The sequence below is a fragment of the Propithecus coquereli genome, unplaced genomic scaffold (assembly GCF_000956105.1).
Source record: "Propithecus coquereli isolate 6110/MARCELLA unplaced genomic scaffold, Pcoq_1.0 Scaffold299, whole genome shotgun sequence".
NCBI classification, from domain to species: domain Eukaryota; kingdom Metazoa; phylum Chordata; class Mammalia; order Primates; family Indriidae; genus Propithecus; species Propithecus coquereli.
Genome location: NW_012148607.1, coordinates 1822395 through 1835140, shown reverse-complemented (window position 1 = coordinate 1835140; position 12746 = coordinate 1822395). Strand labels below are relative to the sequence as shown.

The following is a 12746-nucleotide window of genomic DNA, read 5'->3' as shown; positions in this document are numbered from 1 at the left end:
TCCAAAGTGTGATGGGAGAATTGGGTGAGGGTTGGCAGGCACTAAACAAAAAGGCATGCATTAGCGTATGCATCGTTGTATATTTTGTCTCCCGCCCCTCTCCCTCTAGTTCCGTGAGGACACGGATCGGTTCTAACTGATTTTTCGGTCGCTAACGCCGAGGTTGGCCCGGCACACAGTTTTATGAATGGATGAATGAAGGATCAATGAGCGGCCGCAGCCCCAGGCGGCGCGCCCGGAGCCCCGCCCTCTTCCGTTCCCCTGACCGCGTGGCGCGGCCACGGGCGGGTCTTTCGCGACCGTTCGCCGGCGCGTGCGCGGGAGGCCGCGCGCGGCCGGAGGTGGCGGGCGGGCTGGCCGTGCGCGCGCGCCAGGGGCGGGGCGGCCAGAGGCGGGCGGGCGGCTGGCGGTGGAGCCCGCGGCGGCGGCGGGTGGCCGGCCAAGTGTGCGCCGGGTGGGAGAAGACAAGGCGGCGGCGATGCTGCCGCCTCCGTAAGGAGAGCCAAGGAGGTCGCGGCATTTGAAGCCCCTGAAGGCTCGGAGGCGCTGCGGGCTGGGGGTGGTGTCTTCGGGCGCCAGCCGGGCCATGGTGGCCGCGGGCGGTGGTTGGCGCGGCAGCGCTACGGCCCCGGGCGGTTCGGGGCCGGGACAGTCGCGGCGCTGACGCCCGCGGGGCCCAGCCGCAGGCATGAAACGGAGCCGCTGCCGCGACCGGCCGCAGCCGCCGCCGCCCGCCCGCCGGGAAGATGGGGCTCAGCGGGCGGCGGAGCTGCCCCAGCCCCTGCCCCCGCGTCGGCGAGCGCCGCCCGGGAGGCAGCGCCTGGAGGAGCGCACCGGGCCCGCGGGGCCCGAGGGCAAGGAGCAGGTAGGGCGGGCCGGGGTCCGGCAGGGGGAACCTGAAGGGGAGCGGTGGGGGAGGGGACGGGGTTTCAGGCGGGAGGACCCGAGCTGGAGCGTTTGAGGGGTGGGGACTGGGTAGTTCCGGAGGAGTGGGAGGTCTAGAGAGGCAGAAAAATGGGGAGTGGAAGAGTGGAAGTGATGGCCTGGGGTCACATTGGAAATGGGAGAGTAGAGGAATGAGAAAATGGTCCTAGGGGCGTTTGTAGTCTGGGGATCTAGATAGGGAGAAGGGACGCCGGAATGTGGGCTGGGTGAATGAGCTCCAATGAGTAGGGGAATTGAGCAATTATCCGGACGGGTAAATATTGCTAGTTGGGGAAAGTCGATTTGATACAATGTTATCCTGTTTCCTAGGTTGTCCTTACAGTTATAAAAAGGGATGACATTCCTAAGCATCCTCGGATTTGGCCATCATTATACTTTTGTATGCGAGTGTTCAGAATCATTGTTAAGGTTCTCTTCACTAAACATCTAGTTCATGAGAAAGCACTTTTTAAAACACCAACGGGCAATGGGCAATGCCAAGTCCAATTCTGTGAACAGAGAATTCATAGATGTAGGTTCTGCTTTCCAGTTTACCACTGGAAACACCTGAATGGGAAAACACAGCGGTGTAAAAATATTCCTGCAGTTTCTGAATGGACAGGATGTGTTTATGTATTAGTCAAGAGTAGGTGTATTTATGAGTAGGGGATAAAGGTCAATTTTATCAGGAAGGAGAAGCTGCCACTAGTAGCTGTAGGAAGTTCAGTGAAAGGAGAATAAATGATCCTTGGTCTTGTTGGAGTTTCAGAAAAATGTTCAGTAGTAATGAACTCTAGTGACAGCTTTGTTTTGCACAGCTCTACTTGGGACCCTAGTGACGTCATCCTTGACTCTTTTAAGACTTCTTATTAGGTCTCCTGTCTCTTCCCCTCAGGTGAATAAGTATCTTCTTAGATACTTATTGATACTATAGTATCATTGATAGTATCATTGATAGTATCATCAGTATAGTATCATTGATACTATAGTATCATTCTTTATTACATAGTTCAATGATGCACTTGCTGGCCCTTAGATTTTTTTCCACTTTTGTTCTTTCACCTTATATTCTCCACCAAGCCCTGAGTAGATTGTACCACTAGCTATCTCTGTCTTTGTTTCCAGGCTGCTGAGCATTGTCCTTTACTGTAATCCAACACCCCCTTACCCTTGTCTTTTACTTTCTCTACAGTACCTATTCAAAAAGTACATCATACTTGAAGTTCAGATCCTTTCCTGACTCAGTTCACTTGGTTCAGTTGACCTTACTGAATACTTCACTGAAGAGTTCAAGGTTACTTGATTTTTCTGTCTTTATCTCAGAATTTCTGTGTTCACTCATATTTAGCGTCAGCCTCAGAGAAATAAGTACTGATCCTCCTCTCAGAGGCTAGTTCCTCTACTTATGTCGTTGATTTCATCTTTCATCTGCTATAGCTAGTCCTCTCTGTGTCTTATACAGCAAATAAAAATAAAACAACGTAATTTCTGTGAATTGTGTAACCCACCGAAGCTACTTTGTTACTCTGCTTCACTAGCAACCTTCTTGAAAAAGGAGTTTGTATTCACTGTCTCAGCTTCCTCACTTTGTATACATTCCTAATATTATGATTTGACTTCTACACTTACAGTTTCCCAAAACTGATCTTCAAAGTCACCAATAACTCTTTTTTTGGTTTACTTTTTAATTTTTTTTTTATGGTTGAGGTTTCACTCTGTCGTCCAGGATGGAGTGCAGTGGCGCAATCATAGCTCACTGCAGCCTCCAGTTCTTGGGCTCAAGGAATCCTGCTCAGCCTCCTGAGTAGCTGTGACTGCAGATGCAAACTGCTGTACCTGGCTAATTTTTATATTTTTTTGTAGAGATGGGGTCTCGCTCTGTTGCCCAGGCTGGTTGCCAACTTCCGGCCTCAAAGGATCCTCCTGTCCTAGCTTCCCAAAGCATTGGAATTACAGGTGTGAGCCACTGTGCCTGGCTTGTTTACTTTTTTTTTTTTGAAGACAGGTTCTTGCTCTGTTGCCTGGGCTAGAGTGCCGTGGCATCATCATAGCAGTAGTGTGCAGCCCCCACACTTTTCCTAAGTTTCATGGAGGACAATTTTTCCATGGATGGGGCTAGGAGGGGTGAGAGTGGTGGCAGAGCTCTGCATCCTGGTCCCTAACAGGGGTGGGGGACTGCAGCCTTAGAATGTTCCCTTATACTTCTCCCAGTTGTTATCCTTTCCCAAATGTAACTGTTAATACTTTCATGACTTCTATCACCATAGTTAAGTTTTGAACTAATACTTTCTATAGATGGAATCATACAGTTTGTACACTTTTGTGACCAAATTCTTTCCTTCAGATCATGTATGTGAGACTCATCAGTGTTGCTTGTAGAAATAGTGTGTTCTTTTTCATTGCTATATAACTTTCCATTGTGTGAATATACTATTATGGATACTAAAACTTGCTTTCCAAATTAAAATATAGTACATGGCTACTTGTGCTTGTGAAAAGTTTCATTGTAAAAGCGTTACACAGAGAAATACGTAATGTCCTGGGGACCTTTAAATTACTAAATGTGATAGTCTTCACCTAGTTGTCATCCTCTCCAACATTGGAACTGTTTGTTACCATTGACCGTGTGTTCCTTCTTGACATTTTCTTCTCTTTTGTCATAATATCCACTCCATTACTGCTTCTCTGACTGCTCCCTTGTGTGTCTTTGTTTGCTCTTCCTGTTCCCTACATGTTTCTTAAGGATATATCCTTTGTCCTTAACTGGATCCTTTATTGTACTCTTTAATTTAGCAGGCTCACTCTGTGGCAAGCGCCTAGGATGTAGAACAAGGGTCTGCGATCCTTTTTTTTTTTTTTTTTTAAAGATAGGGTCTCACCTTGTCATCCAGGCTGGAGTGCAGTGGCATGATCATAGCTCACTTGTGTAAGTTTCTTGAACTCCTGGACTCAAGCAATACTCCTAGCCTCCCAAAGTGCTAGGATTATAGGTGAGCCACCCTGCCCAGCCGTCCTCTTTATTCATAGTATTGTTTCACAGAACCTCCTTGTAGAATGATCGGAGCCATTAAGCCTGACCTCTTTCCTTAGCTCTGCATTTCCATTTTTGTGCTTAACATTTATTTCCACCATAGACTCTCATCATTTGTGTTCTTACCATTTGTGATTTTTATAATTTGATAGCAACTTTGAAAGTCCATAACTTGTAATAATTTATGATTTTGAAAAGGCCAGAATTTCAGTTGTGTGTGTTAATGAGGCTGGTTGGATTTCATTCATTTAGGTAATAGGAGCCTAGCTGAGCAGCAAGCATCCACGTCTCACAAATAACTTTGTTCTCCATTTCTCATGATATGGAATAGTGCTTTCATACTTCATATTATGCTGGTATTTGGGAATGAGTTCTAACCAGGATGCAGGACTTGAATCTCCAGGTCAGTGTCTTACCATATCATTAAAATAGAATCCGTTATTTCTCTGTTGAAATGTACTTCTCCCTGTATCTTTCCTTTTTGTTATGAAACTTGAAATTAGATCCATGGTCTTTGACTTCTCTCTTTTCCTTGACCGCCCCGCCCCGTTAGCCAGTCAGGTGTTTGGTTCTGCTGAGGCTGCCTTCATGATATCTTTCAAACCTTTTATCTTACTGTCACTACCTTAATTCAACAGACTAATAAAATTTAGTCTTGGTTGTTGCAATATGTTAACTGCATTTACTCAGCCTTTAATCTTTTAACCTCTAATATGTTCTGTATTCTATTAAAAAACATTAGAACTCATTGCCTACCCGGCTAATGGTAAGTGCTGGATAAATATTTGTTAAATGATCATTTCATTTCTTTTATCTTCAGAAACCTTTATTAGCTTCTTTTTACTTGTAGAATTAAGCCTAAAGACCTTGGCATTCAAGGTTTACTTGATACTTACCACTTTTTGTTAGAAGAATCAGAGTTAGATTTCTATTCTCTTGGTTCCCTGGGACCCTCTGCTTTTCCTCATCATAGCACAGATTACTGAAATTGTGTTGTCTCTCTCATGAGTAAATTCTTTGAGATTCACATCATTTCATTTACTATTGTGTATATAGGGCCTAGTATGGTACTTGGAACATAGTTATTTGTCTGGTGTTTGTTAGAAACAGATACTTGCTCAGTGAATTATCCTGATTATCAGACTCTCATCAGAGAATTAACTTCTCAGAGGCTGTTTTATTAATCATTGTATCTCCAGCCTCTAGTGTTTTAACTGGTACATAATGGGAATTCAGTAAATATGTTTATTGTTAGGCACTTTCATGTACTTATTTTTCTCTGCCTCTGCCTATTAAAATTCTACTGAAGCTTCCAGGCCTAACTCAAATGCCATAGAAACTCTTCAATGAAGTTGTTTTTCCGTGTGGGATTCTTAGAGGATCCTTGACTGGGCTTTAGGGAATCTGCGAATGTCCTGAAATTCCAATTCTCAAAATTCTGTGATCCAAAGAGTGAAAGCTTGGGTTCCAAGGGATTAAATGAAATAATGATTGGAAAGCACATAGTAAGTTGGTGCTTAATAATGTTAATTCTTACCTTACTTTGTTTCTAAAACACATTATTTGATCCGTTCCTAGGTATAAAGTAGGTGCTGAATAAATATTTGCTGAACGAAAGGATAAAGCAATGTTTTAACATTTCTATCCTTCTGTATTTATTTGTATTATTTCATTTCTGCTTTTAAGTTGTAAATTATTGAATGTAGGAGCTATGTCATCATTTTATCTAACGTAATGCATAGCCAAGGGCTTTGTTCACAATAGGTGCTAAGTAATTAATTATTGAATGAATGAATTAATAGATAGAAAATGATTCAAATGTTTTGAATATGGGCTATTTTAGTAATAATGGTAGTAAGATAGAAGTAGACAAGTAAAGGAGATGGGACATTTTTGAGGATGGGAGAAGATGAGTTCAATTTTAGTTCCTAGAATACTCATAGCACTGCTAAGGAATTTTCAAAATTATTTTATTGGAAATGAGAGCGTAAAGTTTATCAGCCCTTCTTCTCCTCTTATCAAGGTCATGGGCAAGGACTAGCTCTTGAAAACTTGTTAACTTTGAAATACTTAGTTTCATCAAAGCTACTGGGAACAGAGAGGCTGGGACGGTTAACGCAGGATTGGAAAATGTTTCCTGATGAGGGTAGGAAACATGTGCTTGCAGAGTTTTCCCTTTTTTGTTCTGTTGGATGTCCCTTAGCCTAAGCTCAGTCTAAAAGCTTTTTCCACCCCCAGTCACTCATAGTGACCTAGGGTTGGACTATCAGAGGCAGCTGAGTATTGCAATCAGTATGTCACCTTTATTGCTTGTCTTAGCTGTTATATGGTTCTCAGGTAAATTTGTCACCTAGCTTTTTACTTGCTTGGTCAAATCCCTGTGGTACCTTGGTAATTACTACTTTTCATCAGTAGGTGTTGTTTTTCATCATTAATGTACATTCTTGCAAAGGAGTTTGAAAATTGGCCTTGTTGGATCAAAGGCTAGCCCTGAGGGAAGAGGGAATAGTCCTTAAAGGAAATGGTGGGGCTAGGAGGGGAGAGGCTAGAGGTTATTGAGAGTAAGGACTCACAGAATGCATTGTTCATGAGATGTTATTGACCACCCTCTTGTTTTAGTGTTGTATCTCACTGTTAACTGTCAAATACTCTTTCCTCCTCTTCTTACTAGAGCCTTGTATAGCAAGGATGTGCAGCAAATAATTGGTGAGAAAAATTGACATCAGCCTGAGCCTCCTACTTCCATGTTCATTAGGTACATGTTATCTTTACCGACAATGTTCCCCCTCTAAAACCTTAGTTTTTACTTTGCCACACTCTGACCTTTACATTATCTCTTATTTCTCCAGCTCATACTCCTTTTAGAATTTCCTCTTCAAAAATTGTTCAAGCTCTTTGGAACCTCCAGTTCATTGATTTTTTTTTCTTTTTTTAAACCATCTTTTCATTGTTAGTCAGCTCATGCCTCTGTTTTCCTTCTTATTCAACTTAACATGTCTTGGGCTATCGTAATCGTTCCTGCCCATGCACCCTCAGCTCCCTTGCTTCTTTCTCTCTCTGTCATACCTGCCTAGCAGGATCAACCATGATTAAACCAACTGTCTGCTGAATGTGGCTGGAGAAAAACACAACCGTATTGACATTAAATTTGTGATCATGAACCTGAAGGAGTCTGTCAGCACTGACAGTCAATCCTATGACATTTCCCTCATCCATTAACTATTCCACTCTTTTCTTTTTTTTTTTTTTTTTGAGACAGCCTTGCTCTGTCGCCTGGGTAGAGTGCAGTGGTGTCATCGTAGCTCACTGCAACCTCAAACTCCTGGGCTCAAGCGATCCTCCTGCCTCAGCCTCCCGAGTAGCTGGGACTATAGGCACGTGCCACGACGCCCAGCTAATTTTTCTATTTTTAGTAGCGATGGGGTGTCTATCATTTAAGGGTGGAAGGGCTAGGCACGGTGGCTCATGCCTGTAATTCCAGTATTTTGGGAGGCCAAGGAGGGAGGATTGCTTGAGGCCAGCAGTTTGAGACCAGCCTGGCAACACAGCTAGACCCTGTCTTTAAAAAAAAAAAAGTAGCCAGGCATTGTGACTCACAACTGTAGTTCTAGCTACTGAGGAGGCTGAAGCAGAAGGAAGGATCACTTGAGCCCAGGAATTCAAGGCTGTGAAGAGCTATCATTGCACCATTGCACTCTAATCTGGGTGACGACAGAGTGAGACTGTCTCAAGAAAAAGAAAAAAAAAAGAATGCTTCGAATTACTCCTTCATAATCCTGCATCATTACTTTTTCTTTTCTGTTGGATGATGCTTGTCATCTTACAAACATGCTGCAATATTTCCCATCTTAAAAAATCTTCATTAACGCTATCACCTCCCATTCGTTCATTTAATTCAGTAAGTTTTTTTTTTTTTGAGTACTTTTTGGCATTATAGCAGTGAAAAAAGCAGACAACAGTCCCTGCCTTTATGAAGTTTCTATTGTAGTGGAGGGAGTTAGATAACAAAATAAATTAGTAACATATATTGTATATTATACTATATGATGATACTATGAAGAAAAGAAAGCAGAAAGAAAGATATAGAGTGATGGGGGATTTTGGTTTTAAATAGCATGGTCATGAAAAACGTCTCCTAGAAGAGGATATTTGAGTAAAGACCTGAAGGATGTGGGAGAGTGGCATTTAGGTTATCTGGGGGAGAAGTATACTTGATAGAGGGAATAGCAAGTAGCCTGGGTTGTAAGCATACCTCCACCTCTGAGATTTGTGTTTGAGAAACAGCAAGCAGCAGGCCATGGGGCTGGAGTGGAATGAGTAAGAGGAAGAATAGTAGATGAGCTCAGAAGGGAAGAGTTGCAGATTGTGAAGAGTCTGATAGGCCTTTTTAAGTTTTTTAGCTGTTAACCATTGAATGAGATAGGAAGCCATTGGAGAGTTTTGAGCAGAGGAGTCACATGGTCTAACGTTTTGATCCAATCTATTTGGCTGCTGTATTGAGAATTGACTGAATGGGAGTGTGGAAGCAGAGAGAACAGTTGGGAGGTTATTGCAGTAATTCAGGCAAAAGAGCAGTGGTATGAAATAATTGTCTAAGAATAGAAGAATACTCCTCTCTTTTTAGTTTTTTGAGATCTCTTATGTTTTATTCAAAATCCATTTAGAAAGATAGGTAACATAAATTACTTCAGAGCAAATTTTTGGCAAGATCATTCTTAGGAATGCAAAAAGCTAATTCACAAATGTCCAGTATATGATAGTCAACTTATAACATAAGTTATAACACAGTCTTTACAAAATTATATTGATTATTATTTTTAATATTACCTATTGGTCTATATGTTGTTCAAAATCTTAATATTGGTAACATTTTAAATACTTTCAAGGCATTTCTTTATATTAGAACTGCCTGCTTTATTACAGAGAGTACTCCTCTTTATAACAGAACTCTTCAGAAGAGTTTTTTTTTTTTTTTTTTTGAGACAGAGTCTCACTCTTTTGCCCGGGCTAGAGTGAGTGCCATGGCGTCAGCCTAACTCACAGCAACCTCACACTCCTGGGCTCAAGCGATCCTTCCGCCTCAGCCTCCCAAGTAGCTGGGACTACAGGCATGCGCCACCATGCCCGGCTAATTTTTTCTATATATTTTTAGTTGTCCGATTAATTTCTTTCTATTTTTAGTAGAGACGGGGTCTCGCTCTTGCTCAGGCTGGTCTCGAACTCCTGAGCTCAAAGAATCCGCCTGCCTCGGGCTCCCAGAGTGCTAGGATTATAGGCGTGAGCCACCATGCCCGGCCGAGAAGAGTTGTTTATATCTTCTACTTTCATTTCTTCTCCCTCCATTCTTTCTTGAGCCACTTCAGTCAGCCTTTTCTCCTCATAATTCCACTGAATATCAAGATCATCATCATTGATGACCTCCATGTTGCCAAACCCGTTGGCCGGTTTTAAGTTTTCATCTCACTTGACCTGTTGCAGCTGACATGGTTGATCATGCCCTCATTTGGCTGCTGGAATCATGCTGTCTTGATTTTCTTCCTGTCTCACTGAAAATGCTTCAGAGGGTTTGGTCTTTATTCTGCCTCTACATCTCTTCTTCCTTGTTACGTGATCTCATCAGATTGTACTGCTTTGCATTCCGTCTGTAAGCCAACAATGCCCACGTTTATTTCTCTGGTCATGACCTTTCTCCTGAGCTCTAGACTCCTATTTTTAATTGTCTGTGTAACATTTCCATTTAGATAGCTCATAACTGCTCAAACTTAACGTGCCCAAAACTGAACTCTTGATTTTCACTTCTGAGTCTACTTCTTCCCCAGCCTTTCCTATGGCAATAAATGACACTACCATTCAATCATTAACTCAGTAAAACTTGGAAGTTGTCTTTGATTCCTTTCTTAACCTCATCTGTATTCCACATTGAGTCCATCAGGTCTAGTGCTTTAATCGTCCCTCGATATCTGTGGGGGATTGGTTCCAGGACCCCCTGCAGGTATGAAAGTCCACAGATGCTCAAGTTCCTTATTTAAAATGATGTATTAATAGTATTTGCAGCGTGAGCAACATAGCAAGACCTCATCTCTACAAAATATAATAAAAAAAAAATTAGCTGGGCGTGGTGGTGTTGTGCCTGTAGTCCTAGCTACTTGGGAGGCTGAGGCAGGAAAATCACTTGAGGCCAGGAGTTTAAAAGGTTGCAGTGAGCTATAGTGATGCCACTGCACTCTAGCCAGGACAGCAGAGGGAGACCCTGTTTCAAAAAAGTAAAACAAAAAAAACAACAAAAAAATAGTATTTGCATATAACCTATGCACATCCTCCTGTATACTTTAAATCATCTCTAGATTACTTATAATACCTAATACAATGTAAATGCTGTACTCTGTTTTTGTGTTGTTCTGTTATTTTTTGTTGTTTTATTGTTTTATTTTTATCGGTTGAATCAGGATGTGGAAACCTGTGAAAACGGAGAGCCAACTGTACATTCAAATTGCATGAGACTTCCCCACCATCTCCACCACTGTCTTAGTCCTAGCCTCCATCATCTTTCATCTGGATTATTGTGAAAAGTCTCCTAATTGGTCTTCCTGATTCTGTTCTTAATGCCCTCCCTCCTCCCTGTGATAATTTTGCACATAGCTGGTTATCCTGTAGAAGCTTAAGTCATTTTGTCACTCCCTACAGTGGCTTTCCATCACAATTTGGATGAAAGCCCAAAGTGCTTATCCTACCGGATTTTGCATGATCAGGCGCTTGGCCTTCTCTCACCTCATTTCCTTTCATTCTTCCTCTTGTTCACTGAGCTCTAGACACATTGGTTGCTTTGGTGGTCCCCGAATATATCAAGCATGCTCCTGTTTGAGGACATTTAAAAAATTATTATTGGCTGGGCTCTGGGAGACCGAGGCGGGTGGATTGTTTGAGCTCAGGAGTTCGAGACCAGCCTGAGCAAGAGTGAGACCCCATCTCTACCAAAAATAGAAAGAAATTAATCGGACAACTAAAAATATATAGAAAAAAAAATTAGCCGGGCATGGTGGCGCATGCCTGTAGTCCCAGCTACTCGGGAGGCTGAGGCAAAAGGATTACTTGAGCCCAGGAGTTTGAGGTTGCTGTGAGCTAGGCTGACGCCACGGCACTCACTTTAGCCAGGGCAACAGAGTGAGACTCTGTCTCAAAAAAAAAAAAAAAAAAAAAAATTATTATTGAGGACTTTTGCACTTGGTAGTCTTCTCTACCTGAGATATTTTTTCCCCAGATATTTGTATATAGCTTTCTCATTTCATTCAGGTCTCTGTTCAGATATCACCTGTGCAAAGAGGCCTTCCTTGACCAGCCTTTCTAAAGTAACTTTCTTGGTCACTTCCTTTTCTAATTTTTATAAAAAAAATGTCCTTTATCCACCTGTTATTGTCATATATTTGTTGTTTATTGTCTTTTTTCACATTAGAATATATATTTCCTGAGGGTAGAAATTTTTGGGTGTGCTTTTCTCACTGCTGTATCTCTAGCTTCTAGAATTCTATCTTATAAATGGAAGATATTAAATAAATACTTCTTGACTAAATACATAGTGATTGCGATTGAGTCAAATTTTCTGAATTCAAATTCCAACTCTGTTACTTGAAACAAGTTACTTAAGTTTTCTAAGCCTTAATTATCCCATGCGTATAATGGAGATAATATTATTACCTGTTTCATAAGGTTACTATGATGGTTTAATAAATTAATCTATGTAAGACACTTACATAACCTGATAACAGTAAGCACTCAGTAATGGTTAATTGTATTTTCAAGGTACATAAACAGGGTATGTGAATAGAGTTTTCATGTTTTATAGTATTCTCATCTGGTTTTAGAATGAAATATAATAGAAAAAGATTTCTTGACCTTTGATTTGTTGGTATTATTAAACTGTTTTCTTATTTTGTTCAGCATCAAAAGGAGGCTTTAATTTGTACATTTTTCCCTTAAGGGAAACTTTTATGGATTTCTTTATTAAGTAACTGGTTTAGAAGATAGAATAGCCTCCCTAGGTTTTAGAATATGATTAACGAACAAATTCAGCCCAAGGGAGCCACGTTTTAAAATTCTGTGATAATCATCTTAGTTGTACCAACTTTACTGTAGCAATACTCCCTAAGGGTGAACCTGAGTAGCAGATGCACAAATGCTTTAACCATTAGTTTATTGGAGATTAATAAGCCACACAATTTCTCTGCCTGTATTTCAGCAAAGGAGAAGTAATACAGTGTTGTCAGGCCTTCTACCTGTTAGGCCTTCATGAGTGTTTTAAAAAGCAGAGAGTTTAGAGATAGTTGTTAATAATTTTTTAAAAGTCCTTAAGTTACTTCAGAGGGATGTTACCAAGGTGATTTTGTTCAGGTGACCCAGGAACATCTAAGTCCTACATTTTGTTACTAGCTCAGGCTTTGGTCTTTTATATTAACAGTAGCTGCTGTAACGTACATTCAAAAGGACTCCCAGGCTCTTCCATTTTACTATACATGGCTTCCAAGGTCACCTGAAGAAAGTGAAGGATGGGCTAGTCCTAGAAATGGCTTTATCACCTCCACCCATATTGCATTGCCAGAACTCAGTTTCAGGGCGCTGCATCACTGCTAGAGGGCTGGGAAATGTCATGTAATTTATGCCCGGGGGAAGGTGAATCATACTTGGTCAGCACATAGCCTCAAACCCCAGTGTAGTCCTCAGCTTAGAACTGTATAGAGATCCTTTTGTTTTGGTTACAGATAGCCTAGAACTGTAGCCGCTTTTTATTCTTAGAGGC

General features: G+C 41.6%; 1 protein-coding gene across 3 annotated transcripts in view; it reads left to right on the top strand.

Moving 5' to 3' along the window:
• The first annotated feature begins 401 nt into the window (after positions 1 to 401).
• Positions 402 to 12746, top strand: part of MAST2 (microtubule associated serine/threonine kinase 2) — a 202063-nt gene continuing 189718 nt past the window's right edge. The window contains exon 1 of one of the 3 annotated variants that reach the window (XM_012649041.1): positions 402 to 865. In XM_012649041.1, the coding sequence (XP_012504495.1) occupies positions 689 to 865 (177 nt within the window). In that variant the 5' untranslated portion in view covers positions 402 to 688. The remainder of the gene's footprint in view (positions 866 to 12746) is intronic. The other 2 variants (XM_012649042.1, XM_012649040.1) reach the window with 2 other exon arrangements.